This window comes from Emydura macquarii, unplaced genomic scaffold, assembly GCF_026122565.2.
Source record: "Emydura macquarii macquarii isolate MOO-44397 ecotype Brisbane River unplaced genomic scaffold, CSIRO-AGI_Emac_v2 contig_2437, whole genome shotgun sequence".
Lineage (NCBI taxonomy): Eukaryota > Metazoa > Chordata > Testudines > Chelidae > Emydura > Emydura macquarii.
The window spans coordinates 683,786-709,397 of NW_027132574.1; the positions used below are offsets into that span (position 1 = coordinate 683,786).

The following is a 25,612-nucleotide window of genomic DNA, read 5'->3' on the forward strand; positions in this document are numbered from 1 at the left end:
TGATCATCTCCAAAGTCATGAATTCTAGTCATGGTGTTCTTTAAAAATTAAGAAAAATTGATGGATCCATTAATACCTTTTGTAATAAAAAAACTGTAACAAGGAAAGTAGAAAAGGTAAAGATACCAAAATTCGTATAGAATAATAGAGTTAGAAGGGACCGCAAGGGTCATCTGCCAAGATGCAGGATTTGTTGTGTCTGAATCATCCTAGACAGATGGTAAACCAGCCTCCTTTTGAAAATTTCCAGTGAAGGAGCTTCCATAATCTCCCTATGTAGTCTGTTCTATTGTCGTACAGTTAGGAAGTTTTTTCTGAGATTGAATCTAATTTAATTCTTGCCTTGTATTGAGGCACAACAATCAAGAATTATTCTTTGGTTCTAGAGAGATTGATCTTTTTAGTTAGCAGTAAGCACCAAATTCTTGGATGCATTAAATGGCTGGGCATTCTCAAAGACATCAGAGAGAATTATGGTATCCATCACACCCATTAACTTTCAAAAATATCAGCCATAATTTTCAAAGGTAACAAGTGATATTCATAGAATCATAGGATTGTAGGACTGGAAGGGATCTCAAGAGATCATTTAGTTCAGTCCCCTGCACTCATGGCAGGACTAAGTATTATTTAGACCATATGTGACAGCTGTTTGTCTAACTTGCTCTTAAACAACACCATTGACGGGGATTCCACAATCTCCCTAGGCAATTTATTCCAGTGTTTAACTACTCTGACAGTTTGGAATTTTTTCCTAACGTCCAACCTAAACCACTCTTGCTGCAATTTAAGCCCATGGCTTCTTGTCCGATCTTCAGAGATTAAAGAGAACAATTTTTCTCCCTATTCCTTGTAAGAACCTTTTATGTACTTGAAAACTGTTATCATGTCCCCTCTCATTCTTTTCTTCACCAGACTAAACAAACTCAGTTTTTTCTATCTTCCCTCAGAGGTCATGTTTTCTAGACCTTTAATCATTTTTGTTGCTCTTCTCTGGATTTTCTCTTATTTGTCCACATCTTTCCTGATATATGGCAGCCAGAACTGGACACAATATTCCAGTTGACGACTTCTCAGCACGGAATAGAGCAGAAGAATTACTTCTAGTGTCTTACTTATAACACTCCTGCTAACACATCCCAGAATGATTGCTTTTTTTTTGCAACAGTGTGACACTGTAGACTCATAGTTAGCTTGTGATCTGCTATGGCCCCCAGATCTCTTTCCAAAGTAATCTTTCCTAGGCATCATTTCCAATTTTGTATGTGTGCAACTGATTGTTCTATCCTAAGTGGAGTATTTTGCTTATGTCCTTGCTGAATTTCATTCTATTTACTTCAGACAATTTCTCCAATTTGTCCAGATCATTTTGAATTTTAATCCTATCCTCCAAAGCACTTGCAACCCTTCCCACCTTGGTATCATCCACAAACTTTATAAGTGTATTCTCTATGACATTATCTAAATCATTAATGAAGCTATTATACAGAACCAGATCCAGAACTGATCCCTGTGGGATCCCACTCGATATGCCCTTCCAACTTGACTGAATCACTGACAACTACTCTCTGGGAATGATTTTCCTAGCAATTATGCACCCACCTTATAGCAGCTCCATCTAGATTGTACTTCCTTAGTTTGTTTATAAGACGGTCATGCAAGACAGTATCAAATTACTTACTAAATTCAAGATATACCACATCTACTGTTTCCCCACATCTACAAGACTTGTTGCCCTGTGAAATAAAGCTATCGGGTTGGTTTCACATGATTTATTCTTGACAAATCCAAGCCGACTGTTATTTATCACCTTATTATCTTCTATGTATTTCAAATTGATTGCTTAATTATTTGCCCCATTTTCTTTCTGGGTACTGAAGTTAAGGTGACTGGACTATAATTCCTCGGGTTTCCTTATTTCTTTTTTTATAGATGGTACAGTGTTCGTCGTTTTCCAGTCCTCATCTTCCATGACTTTTCAAAGATAATCACTAATCACTAAATATCTTCACGGTCAGCTCCTTGAGTATTCTAGGATGTATTTCATCAAGCCCTGGTGACTTGAAGACATCTAATTTGTCTAAGAAATGTTTAACTTGTTCTTTCCCTATTTATGCCTCTGATCCTTCCTCATTTTCACTGACATTCACTACATTAGATGTCCAATTCCTACTAACCTTTTCATTGAAAACTGAAAGAAAAAATCATTTATCACTTCTGCCATTTCCACATTTTCTGTTATGTTTCCCACGCCTACCCTTTCCTTAGTCGTCTTCTTGTTTCTAACATATTTGTGGAATGTTTTCTTGTTACCCTTTATGTCGCTATCTAATTTACACTCATTTTGTGCCTGGGCCTTTATAATTTTGTCTTTGCATACTTGTGTTATTTGTTTATATTCATTCTTTGGAATTTGACCTAGTTCCCACTTTTTTAAGACTCTTTTTTGAGTTTCAGATCATTGAAGAGCTCCTGGTTTAGCCATGTTAGTCTCTTACCATAATTCTTATCTTTCCTACACAGCGGGGTAGTTTATTCTCATACCCTTAATAATGTCTCTTTGAAAAACTGCCAACTCTCTTGTACTATTTTTTCCCATAGACTTACTTCCCATGGGATATTGGGTGTCTCACTTTTGGAGTACCCAGTTTGAGGCAATTTAAAGGGCCCCAATTTTTAGAAAATGCTAAGGACCCATCATCTGAAAATCAGGCCCCTTTACAGTGTCTCAAGCTGGGCTCTCCAAGTTTAAGACACTCAAAATCACTGGTCACTTTTGAAAATCTCAGCCTCCATCTCCAGAATTTGACTCCAGATCTAAGTAAAACTACGGAAAATTCATATTAAAGTGCATATTAAAGTGCATATTACAATTTGTCCAATAAGCTTAAATATAATTGATTTTTGATCTTCAAAATTAAAAAAAACCTAAGTATGATGACACTGAATGATTTAATTAATTGTAGAAAAAGCTAGACTATTGACTCAGGGGTAGGGAACAGGTAACAGACAAGATCTAAACTGACACCAGATGTTAGAAACATGAGTGAGAAGCTTCAACATGTGCATTAGAATAAATGAATGCGGAAGATGGCCCTTTTTCCTCTATTTGTGTCAACTGGAGCAGCTTCACCGACAAATGGAGTTACACTAGTTTGTACCAGTGGAGAATTTGGCTGTGGGACATTTTCCTTACAGCAGACTTGGTTTCAGACTTCCAGGCTCAAGAATATCTCTACTTTTACTACCATTAGACTTGTCATTAACCATGACTATTTTTGTTTTGCTTGTTCTCTTATGTCATACAGTTCTGAAGAAAAGGGTGTGTAATATTTATAAATCAAACCAATTACCTTAAGAATATTTGTTTAGAACGTCTCAACAGGGATTCTTTTTTACTGGAGAGATAAAGTGTCTGACTCTCTGCTGTGGAGGAAAACCACCTTTGTGCCTCTCTTATTGGCTAAGCATAAAATGGAGACTCAATCCTGCCTTTGATTGCATTCACCTGCAATGACCCCAAGTAGCAACCAAGAATATTTAGACTATAGCAGCCATGACCACTTCCTGCGGTAACACCCCTAAGTGTTACCTGTCAGCTCCGTATTCTTGGGGAACCAGGGCACAAAACCCCTACTGTCTGACTCACCTGAACCACCCCCCCACACCACCCCCAGTCTGTGTTTGCACCAGAACGGATCAGAGACGGATTTACCAAAAGCAATGAAAAGGCAGGGGAGACACACCTAAACCCCTCCGAATAAGGATGACAGGATTAAGGCAACTCCCCTAGCCTCATCTACATTGAAGATATAAGAAGGAGGCATCTTGATTAGCACACCAAATGAAAAACAGAAAGACTCATTTGCATCAAAGATGGAACAAGGAAACATATCTGTTAGCATTCCAAATGAAGAACCACGCTTCAAGGCAGGGACCGCACTGAACTCTGGGATCAGCGAAGCAGGGAAGCACGGCATGATGGGAGATCTCTGCTCCAGATGTTAATGAACCCACACCTACACACACCCAGCTCAGCAGTTATCAGACCAATTCTAGTCATAGATCCTTTATTGATATCCAAAACACTGAATCTGCCTGACTGCATTGTAAGCTCCCTCAAAGGACACTGCCGATAGCCAGGAATGATCAATTCCTATTGTCCAGAATAAACAAAACAATTCTGATATATTCCCTTGAGTCCTTGATTTACCCATAAACAAACCTAGTGTTCTGCCTTGAACCATTGTTTCCTCCCTACAAAAACTCCTACCCAAGTTCAAACTTCTGTTCTGATGCCTAGATCCAAAAAGCTGCATCAGTTCCACTGGCACTTCACCTTTTCCTGACTGATCGTGTTGGGGGGCTCTGCCTGTCTTAAGCACTCCGGACCCTAAGCTGAACAGCCTGTCTCCTAGGAACCTTTGATTGGTACAAGCTGTGCTGAGTGGTGAGACCCCATCTCTCTCTCTCTCTCTCTCTCTCTTTTCTCAGGTTAAGCCCACTTTTTCCCTCAGACCTAATTTGATCTCTCTCTCTCTCTCAGTCCAGGTATAACTTTCTAAACCTGACTTTTGTAATCAAACTTGGGCTAGATTTCCCCAATACCCCAACTGAAGTCATGTAATATGGTAATTGTTTGGTTGTTTTTCTCTCCTTCTGCTATTAGTATCATAAGTTTTATATACCTGGCAATAAAATAACAAGTTGATTGCCAAACTCTCTCCAAACTTCATTTACTCCTTCGTGTTTTTGGTTTCCCTATCTTGCTCTGCAGCAAAGCTTCTCTTACCTAAGCTAAAGATCCCTGTAGCACCCAAAATCCTGTGGAGTTTGCTCATTAAGGGGGTTATTACTAGAATAATTGTAGAGTGAGAGTGGGGATAGCAATGTGCTAAACCTGTGGCATTTAAGGGTGGCAGCTTGGCAGTGCTGCTCTGCCCTGCCTGTGGAGTCTAGGGGCATATGAGGGTGGCAGCTGGAAAGTGCTATGTAACCCAGCCTGATTAAGCCCAGGGGCACATAAGGGTGGCAGCTGGAAAGTGCTGTTTTGACCCAGCCGGCTCAAGATGTATTCTATTCCGGTGTGGAGCCAGGTGCATATAAGGGTGGCAGTTGGAAAGTGCTGTTCAACTCAGCCTGCTGAGTTCAGGGACATAAGGGGTCAGCTGAGAGTGCTGATAAACCCGGTCCGCTCAGACGCACTCTGTTAATCTGTGAATGTGTGTGTGTATATGTGTGTGTTTATTTGAGTTTGGGGCTGGAGGAACCCATCCCTGGGAAGCTTAGGTCCTGCAGGGTAGCTCGATTGGGAGGGGACTTGCAGAAGGGAGAAATAAAGCTCCGTATACAAACACAAGTAACACAAGCAGTACATTAATAGAATTACAACTGCCCCAAGGAAAGTAACCCTAATAAATGAGTGTACCCCAAGATGATGGGCAAATCTGGTAACATAAGGGCTCCAGGGATGTGAGGACAAGTAAGAGCTTTTCTGATAGCTCAATGATCTCCAGAGAGTCCTTTTCCACCAGGGTATTCCTTGGAGGGCATATTACTGGCTTATGGCCCTTTACACCAGCTGAAGTGGTGCAAAGGAGCAGTAGTGTAACAGCTCATCACATCTATAGAGCATACAGACATTAGTTAAGATGATATTTAGTTAATAACTTATAAATAAGCTATGGAGTATTTTTAAAGTATTTTTACGTCATACAGTTAAAGAAATGAAAGAGTAAAAAAACCCCAAACCATCTTACACAGCTCTCAGTTCTCCTCTACTTCACTGGAGTTTTATTTCTCTGTTATGGGATTGGAATCTTAAATAATATGCCAAATCACACCATTACAGCTATAGTTCTCCAATACAAGCACCCAAAATACTATCAAAATTTACATTTCAAATGAGCATGAAAGTCATAACAAAAATATAGCAGGACTTTGTGCTATATTCATCTTCTGGTTACCCAGTGCACTATGGCCTGCCCCCAGAAAATCACTGTGATTCACAAAGCCTTGAAGAGTCATTTGGGCCAGAGAGAGCACAAGCATAAAAATGATGCTTTAGCTTAGTGATTAGAGCGCTCACCCTGGATCCAGTCCCCCTGTTCCAATAACACTTTAATTATTTATCATTCTTTACCCCTTCCCCCCCCACACACACACACACATCCCGATGGTTTTGTGTGAACTCATCTGAGGGGTCAGATCTGGTAGGCTTGTTCAGAAGGTGCCTGTTGGATCAGGACCTGAATGCAACTTAGGCAGCTGAACACCCATCTTCCCCTGATTTATGATTCTCCCTGGGGTTTAGACAAGAGATAGGTGTCCAGATACCTAGAGGGAGGCACCAGTGTGCATTCTCAGTTGTAGAAACATAGGTGGATAGAGACCTCTTACTGAAAAAACTTAGGTGCCAAGTGAGTTTAGGGACCTATATGGTTTCAGTGGGAGTTTTGACCATTGTAGTGGTCTGAAAACGGGGACTTAGGTGCTTAACTCCTTTTGAGCACCCACACCTATGTTTGTGAACTGTAATATTTGTCTAATAATTTATATTCCTTCTGTTTGGTTCTCCATCTTTCTTTCTATTTTATATAATGTGCCATACACACTGTCAGTGTACAACAAATAATAAAATTGTACATAATAATTATCTTCTGTTGTAATTTTTTCCAGCTTCTAAGTCTATATCTGTTAGAATTTACATCCAGCTTTAGAAAGACTGTGTTAGTACTGATGTCATGAAAAATGAAACAAACACTAGGTATAGCAATGACTAACAAATACTGATTGCAAGCAACAATTGTTTTAACTGTGCCAAGTGAAGGATTTTATAAAACATCATATTAGATGGAAATAAAGATTTGAGATTGATTCATGTTTTTCTATTAAAGACAATACTGTTCTCTTCGTCAGATCCTCACAATCTCTTATTTTGCCTGTAACTAATGGTCAGGCTAAAATATTACTTTGTCATCTTCATCCACAAGGTGGCAGCAGTGACATAATCTCAGAGATCTCTCCATGTTACATAGGATAAAAGTGCCCCCACTCCCACTCTATCCATCCCAAAAACTTCTCCTGAAGCTAAGGGACACATACAGCAGAAAGAGATTCCATATTTCATATTTTCTTTGATGAGCTGCAGTTCTGGATTGGATTACCTGTTAAGGGTTTTGGATTGATTCATTTGTTTCACTTGCCATCTGCAATTCATTATTGCTGCTGATTTCAAATGAACATGTCAGTACTTGTAGTATTGTATCCATAACAGAATTGTTGTTCAGCTCTGTGCAGTAATTTTAAATTCACCAATTGCAGGTGTAAACGAATAACTGGGGGAATTAGTGTGTTATTGCAGAAAGTTAATCATTTAGCGAGGAAGATGAAGATGCTTACCGATAGTTATTGAACAGATCTGTACAGGTGCCATTGTTTTTGCACGGCTTTGAGTTACATTCATTGGATTCATATTCACAGAATGTTCCTTCCCAACCAGGCAGGCACACACACCGGTAGCTCTGTAATGAATTATGAAAAATAAATCATCTCAATGTCAATTTTTGTCTATTTGAGTACATTTGCAACAAGAGACATTTGCTGGCTGTTGTACTTTCTTGGTCTTTGAACAAGTACACTAGCCTGTTTCCTAGTTTTGAAGTTTCAGAGCATCAAAAACATAATGATAGCTTGGCCCAGTAGTAAACTGAAAATAACATTACATAAAATTTGTAATTTATATTATTTAATAAATATTTTGTTTCATGAAAATGTAATACAATGTAAACCATGCCTTTCTAACCAAGGAGTTTGTATCAGTCAGTATTAAATTCTAAAACGTATAAAGTTATGTAAGCAGGTGTGAGGAATGTAGATCTGTCAGACAGGCTTAACACTTTAAATGGTACATTAGTAATGTAATTGTGCAGCATCTAGCTGGTTAGACACTAGGTAATGACTAAAGAATGTGAAAATATAAGTCTTTCCAGCATTCTGATGACAATATTAAAAATAATAATTAACATGAGGTATGAATACAGAATCTATCACTGGTTGAAGTGCATAAAATATTTAATCACTGTGCATATTCATCTCTAAATGACAGACATCACAGGGAAGTTCCATTCATCTGCAAGGCAGTTAAACCAAATCATAAGGCACTCCAATTTGTTTGGTAATCATTTCACAGTTATTTATTAGTGGGCATCTGTATGCATGTGGAAAGGTCTCATAAAACTGAAAATCAAAATAAAGCATCTTTTTTTGCTTATACTGTATATAAAGAGAAACACTTCAGAACATCTTTTGAAATGAATATTAATTTGAGATGGGCTGCAGGCAAGCACTTCTGTTCACCAGAGGCTCAAATCACTTATTTTGGCAAGATGATGGCTTCTGTCAGAATTTCCCTTCCTTCTACCAAAAGTTAGGAAAACACTTCCAAGTTAAAGATGGCTAATGTGAATTATTTCAGTGCTGGGTCTTAGTGGAAAGGATTTTTAAACTTATTTAATCCATGCAACCTGATAACCACTAATAAACAAAAAGAGAAAAATGCTTCTGGATTTTTAATGCATTTTTTCAAAACTGGGGCCAAAATTAAGTTCCTAAAGTCTAATAATAAAAAATAGTTAACAGGGAGAAGGTTTGAAACAAATGAAAGGATGTATTTCTTCACACAATGCACAGGCAACCTGTGGAACTCTATGCCAGAGGATGTTGTGAAGACCCAGACTATAACGGAGTTCCAAAAAGAACTGGATAAGTTCATGGAGAATAGGTACATCAATGGCTATTAGCCAAAATAGGCAGGGACTGCTGTTTGCCAGAGGCTGGGAATGGCCAATGAGATGGATAACTTGATGATTACTTGTTCTATTCATTCCCTCTGAAGCACCTGACATTTACCAATGTCAGAAGACAGATACTGGGCTAGATGGACCATTGGTCTAACCAGAATGGCCATTCATATGTTCTTATGTATGGAGCCACCCACCAATTTTGTTAACATTATCTGGAGCTACAGATGCTCAGGACCCTTGAAAATCACATCAAGTGTCTCAATATGAATTTAGGAGATTAATTGTTTCAAAATATGTGCTGTGACTGCTTCCTACAACAGATAGACTCTCCCTCTTGAGATGTATGTGATTTAATTTTGTATTTACAGTAAAGATTATATAATTGGCTCCTTCGTTTATAAAAATCTAAACTGAGCAATCACAAAGAGAAAACATTCTGTCAAAAAAAAAAAAAAAACCTCTCAAAAATATGGGTTGTGCAATGCTGATGTCTTTCTATGTATCTTTATCTTATTTTCCCATCTGAAAGGATTGCATAGAGACATATCATAGATTGACAAAGAGGGAATGGGAAAGGTCTTACAAATAATAAAGTTTCTAACAACAACAAATCCATTGAAAAATAGTGACGGTTTGTTGGGTCAAATTCATACCTGCAGTAACTGCACTTAAAACATCACCAAGCATTAGTTTGGCAATTGTCTTTTGATTACCTAAGAATTCACATATTATTTGTGTGTATTGCTATTAATCAAGGCCAACTGTAGATTCTGAGAGACGTTTAGTGAAGTATTATCTGTAGGACCCATCCAACTCCCTCAGACACATAACTTGAACAAAATAGGGCGGCAGAAACACAACTGCAGACAGCAGATTGGCAACTATGGAAGGCACTATGGCTGGTAAGACTAGTGTATGTTGTGAGAAGCCTTAAAAAGCCACCACAAAAAGTCAAAGGGGTTGTATGGGACTAAGACAACCATTGCTATGATTAGTGTCATCACAGTGTACTGATTTTACACCAATCCTAAGGAGGAGAGAAAACAAAAGATTTATTTCCTCTGTATATTTTGTCCTTTGGCTTGCATCCAGCACCAGCTCTCCTGAATGTTGTAGGAAAATTCTATTCCTGGTGGATGTTCACCAGTCATTGAAAAAGTCATTTCCAGATTTTTAAAAAAAGTTTCTGATATTTGGTTTACTTCCATTATGCTCCTGAACTCTGTATCATTAATCATGTGTGAACCTGAATCCCTAAAAAGAGGGGGCAGATTTGGCAAGTGATGTTAGAAAAACAGGAAATAGCTGAGGCAAAGGGGAAAGCAGGAAACAGAGAAAAATATAAACAGACAAAAAGTTTTAGAGAAGTGCTTTGGGGATTTTTTGGTTTGTTTTTATTTTGTTTTTTACATAAGGGAGAAATTGATGAGTAAAGAGAACTCTGAAGAGGCAGACAAATTTCAAGGGATTTTGCCAAAGCAAAGGAAGAATAAATTTTTCTTTTACAGCTTGCACTTCTATTTTTCATGTGTTAATATTTTCCATTATGTATGTTCCCAAATTCAACTGGTCTTTTAAATATTTTGATGTTTTGGAGATTTTTTTTAGGTTTCTTCCCATCTCCACACGTTTCTCAGTGGCATAACAATTGTTACAACTAAGAGAAAGATACTATATTCTGGACACACAAATTCAAAAGATGAAAAAGTATTAGCCACAATCACACCAAGAAATCTGTGCAAGGCTTCTGAATAGTTATTCTCACTTCAGGTTTGCACATACTCCAGGCATTAGAGACAGCAATATATTCAGTATCCAAATGATTCTTCTGGGAAGGGGTTAAACAAATTATCAAAAATACTATGAGGGAGTCAGCAATTGAGTTTAAGAATCAGTGGTTTATATTTAATCATTGCTAAACACATATATGTATCATTAATATCTATCAGCTGTTGGAGATTTCTCATTTTGACCATGGTAGGGTTATAATGCAAAACAGAAAGGAACTCCTGAAAAGGCAAAAACAGTTGACACTTTTGACAATTTTGTCTACAGTCTCTCTTTGCCTCAGTCCCACATTTGAGGAACAGAAAATTACAGCCAGTATTGCCCAACTGTGTCAACTAATTGCTTTGGTTTGATTTTTTTAAAAGTATTCTCATCGTACTTCTCATTTTAATAGCACTTTATATGTCCAAAGAATACCTCCAAATTGAATTCATTCACCTCTACAAATTAGCCCTCAGGTGTCTCACATTAGGCATCTGTGACAAAGTAACTCACCAGTATTGGTGCTAGGAGTAACTATTTCTTTCTGTAGGCTTACAGCCCAGGTCTGCTAGGATCCCCTTTTGCATGGCAACTTGGGCTTCCAATAGGAAATTTTTGGTCTCACCCCTTTTGAGGTAAACCAGGGTTTTCATCCAATAATACTAGGCCCTCACATGTGCTTGATGGTCCTGATCCAGGCCCAATAGTCCTTCTGGCCTCAAGTCTCTGCAGAGTCAATGCCAACCCATGTAGGCCAAACCTTATTGTGCAGAACTGGTGCAGCCCAAAGGCAGTAGAAAATACTATCTTTTCACTGGACTTTGATGTTAATGGAATTTGCCAGTATCCTTTAGAGGTCAAGGGTGGAGATGTACCAAGTGACCTCCAATCACTCCAGCCATTCATCTGCCCTCAGCAAGGGATAGATATCAAATTTATAGATGACATTCACCTTGCAAAAGTCAGTGCAAAGAAGTGTTGTACGATGTGGCTTAGGCATGAGCACATGGGGCTTCTCCATTCACAAAATGATTCCACCATGACCCCCAAGTCAAACATGGTCTGAAGCTCCTCACAGATCACCTCCCACATTTCTCTGGGAAGCAACTGAGGTGTCTTTCAAATACATTGCCCTGGTGTCTTCTCAATACAATGATGGCTAACCTGGGTTTTGCCCAGAAGGGCTGAGAACTCAGTGGAAAAGGGAGAGTTGTTAAATGAACAATTTGGTGAAACAGACATGAATTTGCAAAATGTCTTAGTATTACCACATCTGTTTTTTTTCTATAAATATTTTGTTCCCAAAATTACACCCTCCTCTAATTACAATACTGTTCATTAGGGCTTCTTATCAGTTGGTGCTAGAGTACACAACAGCATAAAAAAATCAGCACAGGAAAGTGATAGGCCAAATTAAACAAAGTTTTTCTACTTGCTCTTAAAAACAAAAAGAGCTAGCCTAGTGTCCTAGTGTAGTGCTCTATACCACCAGGAATGAGATTTGGGTTTGATCCCTGACACTGACAGAGACTGGTAGTTCAGCCCTGGGAATAGGAAATTAAAAGGCTGATGTTTTGATCAACATGAAACAACTGATTAAGGAACTCTGTTGATAGATTTCAAAGGAAACCCTTCTCTTCCTCCAGTAGAAGTATTGTGACTGCAACATAGCACTTTAATAGTGGAGTGGGTAGCTAAAGAGTGAAAAAGAGAGACTTCAGGAAGGAATTCTAGACGATGGAGATTTAACCAGACTTTTCATTGTGCCTTCCATCTTGTGTGGTGATTATACTTTGAAAAATGCATAAATTGCCATCATTCTTATTTGAAAGTGATTTTTTGCCAGCTTTGCACCCAGGTAAATGATTGCACAAGATGCAGAGCAGAAGAGAATCAGATTAATAACATGAAAATATTGCATCAGTATAAGAATAGCCTACTGAGACCTGGAGCTTCTCAGCTATTAATAGAAACATTGATCCAAATTTCCAAACCTAAGTGCCTAATGATATGTACCCATATCCATATTTAAGCACTTAAATAAGTGGCATATTTCTCAAAGATGGTATATGCCTGTAGCTCCCATTGACTTTAATAGATTTTGGGGGTGCTTAGCATTTCTGAAAATCAGGCCACATATTTAAGTTATTGGATATGGATTTAGAGGCTTGTTTTTAGGCACTCAAGTTTGAGCATCTTGATCATTATGTCTCCATACCTGTATAACAATACGAACATCTGACCTGAAGCAAGAATTGAGAGCCTTTGCCAAAATAGCACTTACAGGGTAAAATTCTAGCTCTTATGGGGCCAGGATTTCACCCAAGGAACCTAACTTGAGTACACAATATTGCCCAGAATAACAAAATTGGGTACTTCATAGATTCCAAGACCATAAAGGACCCATGTGATCATCTAGTCTGACCTCATATATACCATAGGTTATAGAACTTCCCCAAAATAATTCCTAGAGCATATCTTGTAGAAAAGCATTGAGTCCTGATTTTAAAATGGTCAGTGATGAAGAATCCACCATGACCCTTGGTAAATTGTTCCAATGGTTAATTAACCTCACTGTAAAAAATTGCACCTTATTTCCATTTTGAATCTAACTTCAACTTCCAGCCATTGGATTGTGTTATACCTTTCTCTTCTTAGATTAAAGAGCTCATTATTAAATATTTGTTTCCCATGTAGATACTTATAGATTGTAATCAAGTCACCTTGTAACCTTCTCTTTATTCCGTTAAATAGATGTAGCTCCTTTGGTCTCTTACTGTAAGGCATGTTTTCTAATCCTTTAATCATTCTCATGGCTCTTCTCTGAACCTTTCCAAGTTATCAGCATCTTTCTTGAATTGTGGGCACCAGAACTGGACACAATATTCCAGCACTTGTCACACCAGTGTCAAATACAGAGGTAAAATAACCTGTCTACTCCCATTCAAGAGATCTCCACATTTAAATTGAAATAATAGCCCCAGAAAACCAGACAAAATTGGAGGTAGGTGTTTGTGTAAGCTTCCCTACACATGTCTTCTAGTGCATATAAATCGTGATGTTTCTTGGGCCTCTTACAAAAGAAGAGTGGATGATGTGTAGAATTGTTGAAAATTATGTGGTGGTCTAGGAGGACAAATGTTCACTAAAACAAGAGTGTCATTTATTTTCTTATTTACCTGCTTTATAATTTAAACCTAGGCTCTAAATTGAAAGGATAACTTATCCTGCCATCTAGTAGCCCTCTTCATGTTTAAATTTGGCTAAGTTTTTTCCCCCTCATACACAGGCCTTTGGAAAATCTTCAGTACTTTATGTGATTCTAGAACTGTGGTTTGGAATAAATAGTCCATTAACCATGTTTTAGAATGGCTATGGTGTCTAAAACCCTTTGTCCCTTGTTGACCTTCAGAGGCTTTTATAGGAGAAAGAAAGAAAGAAAGAAAGAAAGAAAGATTATATATAGGTGGTGCTATCAGCTCTATCTATAATAATCTTTCCAAACTTTTTGTAGTTACTGAATTTATAGCTGGTACCATGACATAATTTAAAAATCTGTCTATTCTGATATAATCTATATGCACACACACACACAAACATTTTAGATACAATATTTATTATTGTAAACACACATGGTAGACATTGAATTTTTAGTTCTCTTTTTTATGTTCTCTTTGTAAGTTACATTGTCATTTCAAACCAATTTAACAAAAATGTTAATTCATAATATATATAACTCAAATGAGAATGATAATATATTTGTAAGTTAAGTAAATTGGTTTATATATGGACAGCCTCTGAAATCTTTTCTCAGTCCTTATTCAAACAGAAATTCAATTGAAGTCCCATTGTCTGCAATAGGTTTTTACAAGAGTAAGCTTGTAACCATTCAAGGGATCAGCCCAAGGCCCCTACAATATGTAAACCTTACTTTAAAGGTTTCGAATAGGTTTAAGTGAACCAATGCAATGCTTAAGCTTTTTGTTAGAATTTGCCCTGTGCATATGTCTGAATAAGAATTTCAAAATTTGGACCACTGGAAAATTCTGAATTTCCAATATTTTTCTGACTGAAGTAGTTCTGGTAACTGGAAATTTTAAAGTCATCTTTCTATCATAATAATATTTTCAAAAGGCCCCATCTACTTACATACATATACTAAAGGAAGAGAATAAATATGTGAGACTTGAGAGTACATCTTTCTAACTCTTTGAAATCCATTTCAGAAATGAGAGAAAAATATATGAAATCATATATGCTGGCCAAAAGTAAGGAGACAAGAGACTGCTTTGCATTTGGAAGAGGAAGAGAAATCAAACAGCATATACAGTACACAATAATTGTCATTCTGATCAGCCAAAACACCTTAAGCTTTCCTTTAGTCAGGTACTTTTTCAAGTTCTCTTCTAAACTGTTAATCATTTTGATTTTTGGTTAAAACATATATGAATCACCTTCCTAAAATAGATCCTGCCTGCCAGAAGTGAAATTTTAAAAACTCCAGCTTCTCTGAATAAAATGATCTTTCATGTAGAAATAATTTTTCATGTTCTGGATCTGTCATGAAGAACAGGCATTTTAAACTGAAAAGACCAATGTGCACAGAGCCTTAATATTATATAGGAAAAAACCTCTATACTTAGATTCTGTGTAGAGCTGCTGACTACTATTAACCAATTAAACAAGTGGCGATAATTGTTATAAAATTCAGCAATAAAAAAGACAGAAAATTAAGACTAGCAGAAGTATCTGAAAAGACTGATTGTGGAGACCATGAAACTTCCTTTTATAAATGACAATATACACCATTTAAAAGGACAGAACACATCAACTATTGTCACAGGTATATCCTATTATGTATAGGAAAAATTATTTGAACTCTCAACCATTTTAGGTCTTCTGCCTATGGATTTTCTTTCTTGGTCTCTCTCTCACCTTCACAGCTAGATCTTTCCCATCTTCCCATTGCCTTTCTTCAGCTTCCAAATATTTTCCAGCATTTTTATCCCCAGTACATCCCTGCATCCTTCCCCTCAAAGATGATCCTCAAAAAGTCACTTTCTTTTCTGATCCACTGTAAGATATGGCCATCAGTTTCTTTGCAAAAAGGAACATTTTCTTGTAGTCAAACTCAATGGGCTTCCACGGTCAGCAACATATCAAAATTAATTGAGTTGCCTTGTAACCTTAATGCAGCCCCCTTGTATGCATGCATCATGATACAGTTCTATAATTACATGCTTGTATACTATTTTTTCCACAGGACCCTTATCTCATTTATTGCACAGGATAGCTTTTTCTGGAGATGAATCCAGGTTATGTAGTGAAGGAGAATATTGTCTGTAGGACCCTTGCCTCATTTGTTGTAAACATTAGATAGTGTGTAGTGAATGAGACAGGAAACTTCAGGAAGAGAATGGATCGTTTTGTAGCTAATTCTATATTTCTACCTCCTTTTATTTTTGCAGCTATCTGCAAAAAATATATATATAATGCACAGTGCTATGGTTAAGTTAAATGGAGTGATAACTGTGTATCTGCAAATCAGCACTTTTTAATGGCCTCAAAGGAACAAGATAATTGTCCTATGCAGCAGGTGAAAAATAGCAAAATTATTTCACAGAGACTATAGCCTTTAGTGTACAATATGCATAGCACAGTAGTTTTGCATTGCAATTATAAAAACAACAGCTTTGCTTAATGTAGGCAAATGACAAACTACTGTAGCAAGGGTCAAACGTTGTCACCAGTTTTGTCTACACCTAAAACTACACATACACACATGTATCTTCATCCAATTAATTATGTAGTTGATAAGACAGTTTAATTTAATAATATTAACATATTTTCCTCCTTTTACAATACTGTAAATTAAGAATTAATCATTTTTAAGCCTTAGTCAATCACCTCTGTTAATCCAGCCACAGAGCCCACAGATCCCACTGTTTCCATTGGGTCCCCTGGATTTGTCGGAATATTGCCAGAATACATTTGGATACATCTGCCTTCTCCGGCAATCACCTTAAAGACATGTCTATACAGCATAATAGGGCAGTGTCTACTTGACCTGTGACTGCAGATTCAATGTTTTCAGGACTGTGTTTGAACATCCACAACTGTGCTGGTGCATCCACCCTGTACGACACAGACCCAACTCAGAACTTCAGCTTCTGTGGGCACATAGTATTTCATCCCAGGGTGCTGAGCATCCTTGTTATCTGTATTGCTTTTGGGGGTTGGTTCATAGTGGGTTGTAGGAGAACTTGTCTGTCTGTCCTGTGTGAGTTGACAGGAAGCGGGGTTCTTTTTGGGAGGAAGAGAGATTAACTCACCAACACATTCATTAGATGTTTTGTGTCTGCCAGCTTCCAGGAGCTGGAACCATCAACATGGATCTTAAGCTAGAGCAAGAATTTCTCCACCACACGCTGTCAGTCCTTTTTCAGGAATCAGGTGGATAATCTGCCGGTCACTGGTAACAGTTTTTGACCTGCCAAAGAGGGAGATATTGACATGCCATTCACTGGCATTAGCAGCTGATGCAACTCATTCCTGTTACCTTAGCTGCAGATTCCCCCTGTGTAAACAGCATTTCTGGAGTAGGGCCACACACACACAGACTCATTGGATCACATTATCATGTGGTCCTGTGATGACCAGCAGCGATCAGAACTTTCACATGAAGAAGCAGATGTTCCTAGAGTTTCTTATCTGTTTGCCCCTAGTCTCCAGTGCCAAGATATGCACATGAGGGAGACCATACCAGTTCAGAAGCTGGTCATTATAGCCATCTGAAAGGTGGCTACCCCAGGTTGCTACAGGTTCATGGCTAAACAGTTAAAAGATGGTAATTCAACTTGTGGCAGAGGTTTGTGAGGGGATCAGGACTGTGATTTATCCAAAGGTCGTGGGCATTACAAATGTTCCTAAAGTAATTGGTGGCTTTGAAAAATTAGGCTTTCCAAACTGTGCAAGGATCAATGATTGGACTCATAGGCCTATAGTTTGCCCTCTGCAAGGCGCACATGAGTACATAAAATCACAGGAGCAGATTCAGGGACACTAATGTGGGAGGCACTGACAAGGTGCATGATGCCCTGTTGTTCCAGAGATCAGAACTTTACCTTCATGGAGAAGTTGGGACATTACTCCCACCGAATGTCATTATTATAAATGGAGTCACTGTCCCCAATGTTACTCTAGGGGACACCATTTATCCCCTGTTGCTATGGCTTATGAAACTATCCCCTGATTTCAGAGAACCTGGCAAAAGAAGGTTCAACTACACACTCAGTAGATGTATGATGGTGGCAAAATGTGTATATGGCAGATTAAAATCCCATTAGTGCTGACTTCAAAACTGTTTGGATACCAGTGTTAGTGTAGTCTGTATTATTGTGGCCTGCTGTGTTCTGCACAATGTCTGTTGGATTTCTTAACCAATGCACACAGCCAGACAACGCATCTGTCATGACTGGTGCTGGATCCACACTTGCAACAGAAATCAGGGATGCTTTGTGCAACCATATAATGGGTTTTCACAGTCTTATGCCTGAAGGAGTATGAAATGGTATTTGAAGTTTTGTTGTAGGTGTATGTGTGTGGGCATCTGTGGCCTTTCTTTAAATGTTTAATTTTAAAAAATGTATTGGTATCATGTATTATGAATGTTTAATGCTTTCTTGAAATATATGCAAATATGTAATGTATTTTATAAGTCCTGGTCATGTACTTCAACTTACTATTTATGGATTACTGTGATGAAAGTTTGTACATTTTTATAATGAAATTTATTGAGAATGGCCATTCCAGCGGGATCTGGGAGTAAGTCTCTCTCCTCTATTGTCTCACCTTGTTCTGAGGCCTCTGCTGGACTTTTAACCCCTGCTTCCTGCCAGGGTGGGTGCAGCATGTGTGACAGGGAGGGACCTTTCTGGCTACTTAGAAATCTGAGGACTCCCCCTCTGGTGGGAGGGGCTCGTACACCCCATCACAGAGTGCCATCCTCACTCAGCATAAGCTCATACACAATTTTGGGCTGAGTGATCATTACTGTTCTCAGTACCTAGCTGAATACCTAATAAAAGAGGCAGGAAGATGGGGAGTTCTCAAAGGTGCTGTTAGAATCTTTGACTTTGCAATAGTCTGTCTTCAGCCACTTGATTGTCTGTCTGCATTGTTCTGCTTTCTGGTCGATCCTCAACACTGCCTGGACATAGTTTTGTCAGTACAATCACTTCTTGTGCTCTTTCTGAAGCTGAACATCTTGCTCACCTCACAGCAGAAGCTAACCAGAATCCAGTTTTATTCATCTGGTCAGTTAGCAGTTCCCTTGAAGCAGGAGTTCTTCTTAGTGCTGGCCTTGCTAATACATGGGAGGGCTAACTGTTTCCAACTGAGAAGTCTGCATGGAAATGAAGGGTTAAATGCCGAGCAGCTGCATTTGAACAAGGAGGCTGCCTCTGGTTCCTGAGAAGCAGGTGGAAAGCTTTGGGATGAAAACACTGGGAAGCACAGCCACAGGAAATTGTGGGATAGCAGGGCGTACTCTCCAGACCAGAGTCTGGTGACCCTGACTTCTCTACATCCATCCTGCAGAATGCGTAGGCTTTGACTTATGTCACAGTGGGACTCAGGCTCTTACCCACCCCTCTAGTAGGGTCCATAGGCATAAGTCCAGAAGGGTTCCTAACCTGAGTCAGACTGATTTCTGTGTGGATGGAAGCAGGGTTCAGGCTTAAACCTGAGTCAGAGTCCAGGTTTGGTGTGCAGTGTAGACATACCCTATGTGGCTAGAACATGGGTAAGGCTGAGAGGTAACTGCTAAATCACAGACAATGATGAGTCCAGCTTGCCTTAAAGGGCTAGCCAACTTGTGACAATACCAAGGCAATAGATTGTATATATTAAACTGTTTTAAATCACACTGAGTTTCGAACATCAATTGTGTAGCATTTTCTTCTTTCTGGTGGTATTTTCTGAGGACCAAAACCTTAAGGATCTTATTTTAAATAGGAATTGCTTTTAGCAGTGATCTATATGAACAGACTGATTCAGTGAATGAAAAGGCCAGATTCAAATGCCAATTTTTCATTACAATGACAAGGTGAAGTCAGGTTTCAATAACACCATAGATAAATTTAGCAGCTTGTAAAAAACATCAGGAAGCCTCTTCATCTTCAGTTATCCTGAAATCTTAATGTAAAGTTTTCTTCAGAAATCATGTTGTCAGGAAGAGCTGCATAAAAAGATGCCCTAGAAAACAGGATAAGTAGCACTCTTACAGTAGTAAATTATTTATCTATTCTCTGCTTTGATTTAGAAACAGTGGACTTATTTATACTCTTGCTTGATACATCATTTATCCTTTGGTACACTAAACTCGGACTCTGCATTGGGTTTTAGGAAATGGGCTTTTCTTCAGATGAGAATTGGCTAATTTCCAAAGAATTTAGAAGAACAGGAAGTTTATGGAAAGTGTTGAGGACAACTTCCTGCTTCAAGTCCTGGAAGAACCGACTAGGGGCTATGCTCCTCTTGACCTGCTGTTCAAAGGAAGGATTTGTAGGGGAAGTAGTAGTAGATGGCAACTTTGGCAGCAGTGACAATGAGATGGTCGATTTCAGGATCCTTACAAAAGGAAGAAAGGAGAGCAACAGAATACAGACTCTAGACTTCAGAAAGGCAGACTTTGACTCTTTCAGGGAACTGATGGACAGGATCCTCTGGGATGCTAATATGAGAGGGAAAGGAGTTCAGGAGATCTGGCTGTATTTTAAAGAAACCTTATTGAGGGCGAAGGAACAAACCATCCCGATGTGCAGAAAGAATAGCAATTATGGCAGGTGACCTGGTAGGCTTAACAGAGAAATTTCAGGTGATCTTAAACACAAAAAGGAAGCTTACAAGAAGTGGAATAGATAGATGACTAGGCAGGAGTATAAAATTATGGGACGTAAAGGGTAACAAGAAGGGTTTCTATAGGTATATTAACAAGGAGGTGATCAGGGAAAGTGTGCGTCCCTTACTGAATGGGGGAGGCAACCTACTGATAGATTATATGAAAAAGGCTGAAGTACTCAATGCTTTTTTGCCTCTGTCTTCACAGAAGAATTTAGCTCCCAGATTACTGCTGTGGGCAGCACAGTAGGGGGAGGAGGTGAGCAGCCCTCAGTGGTGAAATAACAGGTTCAGGACTATTTGGAAAGGCTGTACATACACAAGACCATGGGGCCAGATTCAATGTATCTGAGGGTGCTGAGGGAGCTGGCTGATATGATTGCACAGCCATTGGCCATTATCTTTGAAAACTCCTGGCGATGAGGGGAGGTCCCAGAAGATTGGAAAAAGGCAAATATAGTGCCTATCTTCAGAAAAGGGAAGGAGGAGGATCTGGGGAACTACAGACCAATCAGCCTCACCTCAGTCCCCTGAAAAATCATGAAGCAGGTCCTCAAGGAATCCATTTTGGGTCACTTTGAAGAGTGAAAAGTGATCAGGAATAGTCAGCATGGATTCACCAAGGGCAATTCATGCCTGACCAACCTGATTGCCTTCTATGATGAGATGACTGGCTCTGTAGATGTGGGGAAAGCAGTGGACATGACATAGCTTGACTTTAGCAAAGCTTTTGATACTGTCTCCCACAGTATTCTTGCCAACAAGTTAAAAAAGTATGGGTTGGATGAATGGACTACAAAGTGGATAGAAACCTGGCTAGATCATTAGACTTAACGGATAGTGATCAACGGCTCAGTGTCTAATTGGCAGCCAGTATCACGCGGAGTGTCCCAGGTGTCAGTCTTGGTGCTAGTTTTGTTTAACAACTTCATTAATGATCTGGATGATAGGGTGTATTGCACACTCAGCAAGTTTGCGGATGACCCTAAGGTGGGGAGAGTGGAAGATATGCTGGAGGATATGGATAGGATACAGAGTGACCTAGACAAATTGGAGGATTGGGGCAAAAGAAATCTGATGAGGTTTAACAAGGACAAGTGCAGACTCCTGCACTTAGGACGGAAGAATCCCATGTACTGCCACAGACTGGGGACCGACGAGCTAGGCAGCAGTTCTGCAGAAAAGAACGTGGGGGTTACAGTGTACAAGAAGTTGGATATGAGTCAACAGGGTGCCCTTGTTTCTAAGAAGGCTAACAGCATATTGGGCTGCATTAGTAGGAACATTGCCAGCAGATTGAGGGAAGTGATTATTACCCTCTATTTGGCACTGGTGAGGCCACATCTGGAGTATTGTGTCCAGTTTTGGGTCCCTACTTCAGAATGGATGCAGATATATTGGAAAGAGTCCAGCAGAAGGCAACAAAAATGATTAGGGGGCTGAGGCAGGTAACTTGTGAGGAGAGGTTAAGAGAACTGGGCTTATTTAGTCTGCAGAAAAGAAGAGTGAGGTGGGATTTGAGAGAAGGGTGGAGAAAATCCAATAGTGACCCATTCTCCCTCCATCTCTTCACCTGCATTCCTTCTGTGCCTTGTCTTCCCTGAAGTTCCTGAATACACATCTTTATGCTTGGCAGTCAGACATAGGAACACAGATCATATAAGGTGGTCTGGCTGGTAGAAAAGGAACACTGAGAGAACTGACATGGATCTGAGAACATGGATATTATAACATTCAGTGGATGAGTTACAGAGGTATGAGAGTTTCTTTTTAGATAAGAAATACATAGGAAGCAACAGTGAAAAGATGTGGGACTCCAAAGCGTGAGAGATAGAGTAGGTACTGGATACTGAAGATGAGTTTAACAATGCAGAAAAGTGAAAATAAAGTCTAATTTTTTTATCACTGTTGAAAGAGTTAAAATGTTCACTTCAAAATCACTATTTTAAAATTCTAGAATTTCATCACTAAAATCTGTTGCTAAAATGTATGGTTGGAATCATTACCTGCAACTATTTGAAAGTCACCCTAAACTGTAAAGTATCTTGTTATTTTTCTTATTTGTGCTCCTCCACTATGGGTCACAGAAGCCTTTGTATTTGGTGCACATAAAATAGAAGACATTAAGACTTCTATACAATTTTAGAAGTTAAATGACCTTTGTTCATGTCAATACCCATCTACAGAAGCTCAGGTAATATTATGGATGTTCAAACACTCATTTAATACCAGTTCTTATTTATACATCTCTCCTCCAGCCAAGGTATGTTGAAATTCCAATGGTATGTTCCTTTCTCTTCCTTTAAATCTAGTTATATTTTTATGCACCCAATATAATTATAAATTAATTACATATAATATGTTAATTAATGATAAAAAATAAACTGTTTCGTTCATTCAAACCTTCACAAAGGTCGACAGGTGAAGCAGTGAACATTTTTAATTAGCTGATCTCTCCAGCCTCTAGATTATTTACTAGTTAAATTAAGAAGAAATAGCACATTTGAAATCTGCTAATATAGCTAAAATTTGATCAATTTTAATGAACTTTATTTTGTTTTGCATGGAAACATTTAGCTTCATCTGCATATATTAATTCTGGTTATTAAACTTATGCATAGGGCTCCTGCTTTTTCCATTACCCTTCCCCCCTAAAAATAAAACAAGACTTACATTTTCAAAAACATCCACTTTATGCATGTCTAATCTGAAAATAACTTCATTTGTATTATAGTAGTACCAAGAGACTACAATGAAGATTGGGAACCCATTTTAGAACATGGTAGTACAATGAAACCAATGAGTAAATAATTACCCAATTGCCCCCTAAGATGGTTCACACTTAACATGACTGAAACATGTTGACAGTCTGACATAGCTACTAATACTATACGAATTCTGTGAAAAGAGAGCTTCAGTGTTATGGGCTGTCGATCTAGAATATTTCCTAAGTACTAAATTTATTAGCAAAGGTAAAAAGCTACAGAGGGAATAATCTGTGGCTCTTGGGACCACGGTAGGCTTTTTTCTGGTCATTGTTTAAGTGTGATTTATTGAGAGAGATGTTGGCAGTTGCAGGAGTAAGGCTTCTATTTTAAAACAAAAAATGAGATAATGTATGTTATTTAGGAAAGAATTTAGAGGAACATTTATAGAGTTCATTTCTGTAGAAAGTTGAGCATGTAGGATTTTATGGTATTTGGTAAAGATGGAAAAGTAGTAATTAAAGGAAAATCTAGCTTCAATGTAATGACGTTCAAACATCACAACAGTTTTACAATAACAAACATTTTTAAGCTTGTACTAAATAAAGACATTAAAAAAACCACAGGAAACAATTAGGAACAATCACAAAATACAGCTATGGAAGAAATGATAATGTTTAAAACTTGCTATTCAAGTTCAGGAATGATACTTCTTTTGAAACACCACACTTTTTGGAATGAGCAGAATGTTGTTAGTGAATTTTGTTTCTTCAGGAATACAACTGTGAATAAAATATTCAGATGGGTATAACACAGTTCTGTTAGGTTTACTTTATATCCTATAAACCAACATTGCAGTTTGAAATCTGACATTCTAATTAATGATTGACTACTGTTGAGTTTTTTCTCTGTTTTTTGAGCTTTAACATTTATTCTATTTATGCTTTTCTTCTCCATTTTCTCCTAGGTGGCTAGCAAGGAGACATGTCAAAGAAGTCAACTTCAAGATGACATGTACTGAATAGCAAAGGAAATCTAATGAAAAACAATAGCCTTAAGGTATTTCTGCGGAATAAACCAAATAACTAGTCAAAATATGAAGGACCCTTTGAATATAAACCTTGATCAGTGTATCTGGTTTGACCTTTAGCTCTATTGTTCAATGAATGGTTAAAGGTCATAAATAAGTTTCAGTTAAGCAGAAACTATACCCACAAATTCAGTGCACTCAGAAATATGACCAAAGCTTTCAGTTTCTTCCCAGATCTCAGACAAAAGCAGAGCTATGAAGTAGCTGTGATAACCTGGAGGACCATTCTAGATATTTAAGTACCAAGTTTAGCATTTCACTTCAAAATTCTTATATCTGGCATTGCCACAAGCATATTTAACATGAAGCCAAAAGAAGTAGTAAATTAAGTAGCATGCTGGTGACCTGTTTCTCATAAAACAAGAGCTAGATTGTATCTTCAACTATGGGCTCTACAGCAGCAAAACTTCAGTGCTGCAGCCATGCCACTGTAATGCCCCAGTGTAGACATTTCCTATGGCAACAGAATGGGTATCTATATATAGGTAATCCACCTCCTCAAGAGGTTATAGTTGGGTTGATGGAAGAAAGGATTACTCAGCTGGTGCAGTGGCTGAGGTTCTTTGAGATGTGTGTCCCTGTGGGTGCTCCACTTTAGGTGTCATTGTGTCCCTCGCCCTCAATTAGAGATCTTTGCAGCAGTACTTGTCCAGGTTGTGCATGCATGACTCGTCTTGTGACGCAGTTGATGCCTCTTCTGGCACACGTGCAACCCAACCCCCTCAGTTCCCTCTCTACCATAGAGTCCCTTACAAAAACTCTGAAGTAGAGGGGGGAGGGTGAGTAGTGGAGCATCCACAGGGACACACATCTCGAAGAACCTCAGACACTGAGGTCTGGTCTACACTGGCAACACAGGTCAACTTAAAGTCCCTTAATTCGAATGAATTACTCCCACGTCTACACTGGCACCACTGTTAATTCGAATTAAGGTGCCTGTAAAATCGGATTAATAAGACCACCTCTGCAAGTGGCGTAGCACCTAATTCAAATTTATTAATTCAAATTAGTGTCACCTGTAGATGCAATGGGACTTAAATCAAATTAATTGACCTCCGGAATGTATCCTGTAATGCCCCATTCTGACCACTCTGGACAGTCGCGCTGTGCTGCTTTGTGGTCACACTAACAGGTAAAGTCCCCTCCTCTCAAGCAGCCCCAGGAAGATTTGAATCTTCATTTTCTGTGCTTACTGCCAGCGTGGAGAGAGCTTTGCCACTTTTCTCAGCATGGCTACTGGAAAGCCCAAACGCGCTCCAGCATGGAGTTGACCAGAGCTCTTAGACCTCATTGGATTGTGGGGTGAGGAGTCTGTTCTGGCTCAGCTCAGAGCCAGCATAAGG

The 25,612-nt window shown here is 38.7% G+C and overlaps 1 protein-coding gene across 1 annotated transcript in view; it reads right to left on the reverse strand.

The window, feature by feature from the left end:
• The window catches only part of LOC137162626 (protein eyes shut homolog), a 340,220-nt gene that overhangs the window by 65,553 nt on the left and 249,055 nt on the right, over positions 1–25,612 (reverse strand). Inside the window, exon 10 of the mRNA XM_067562533.1 lies at positions 7,402–7,523. Within this exon, the coding sequence (XP_067418634.1) occupies positions 7,402–7,523 (122 nt within the window). The remainder of the gene's footprint in view (positions 1–7,401; positions 7,524–25,612) is intronic.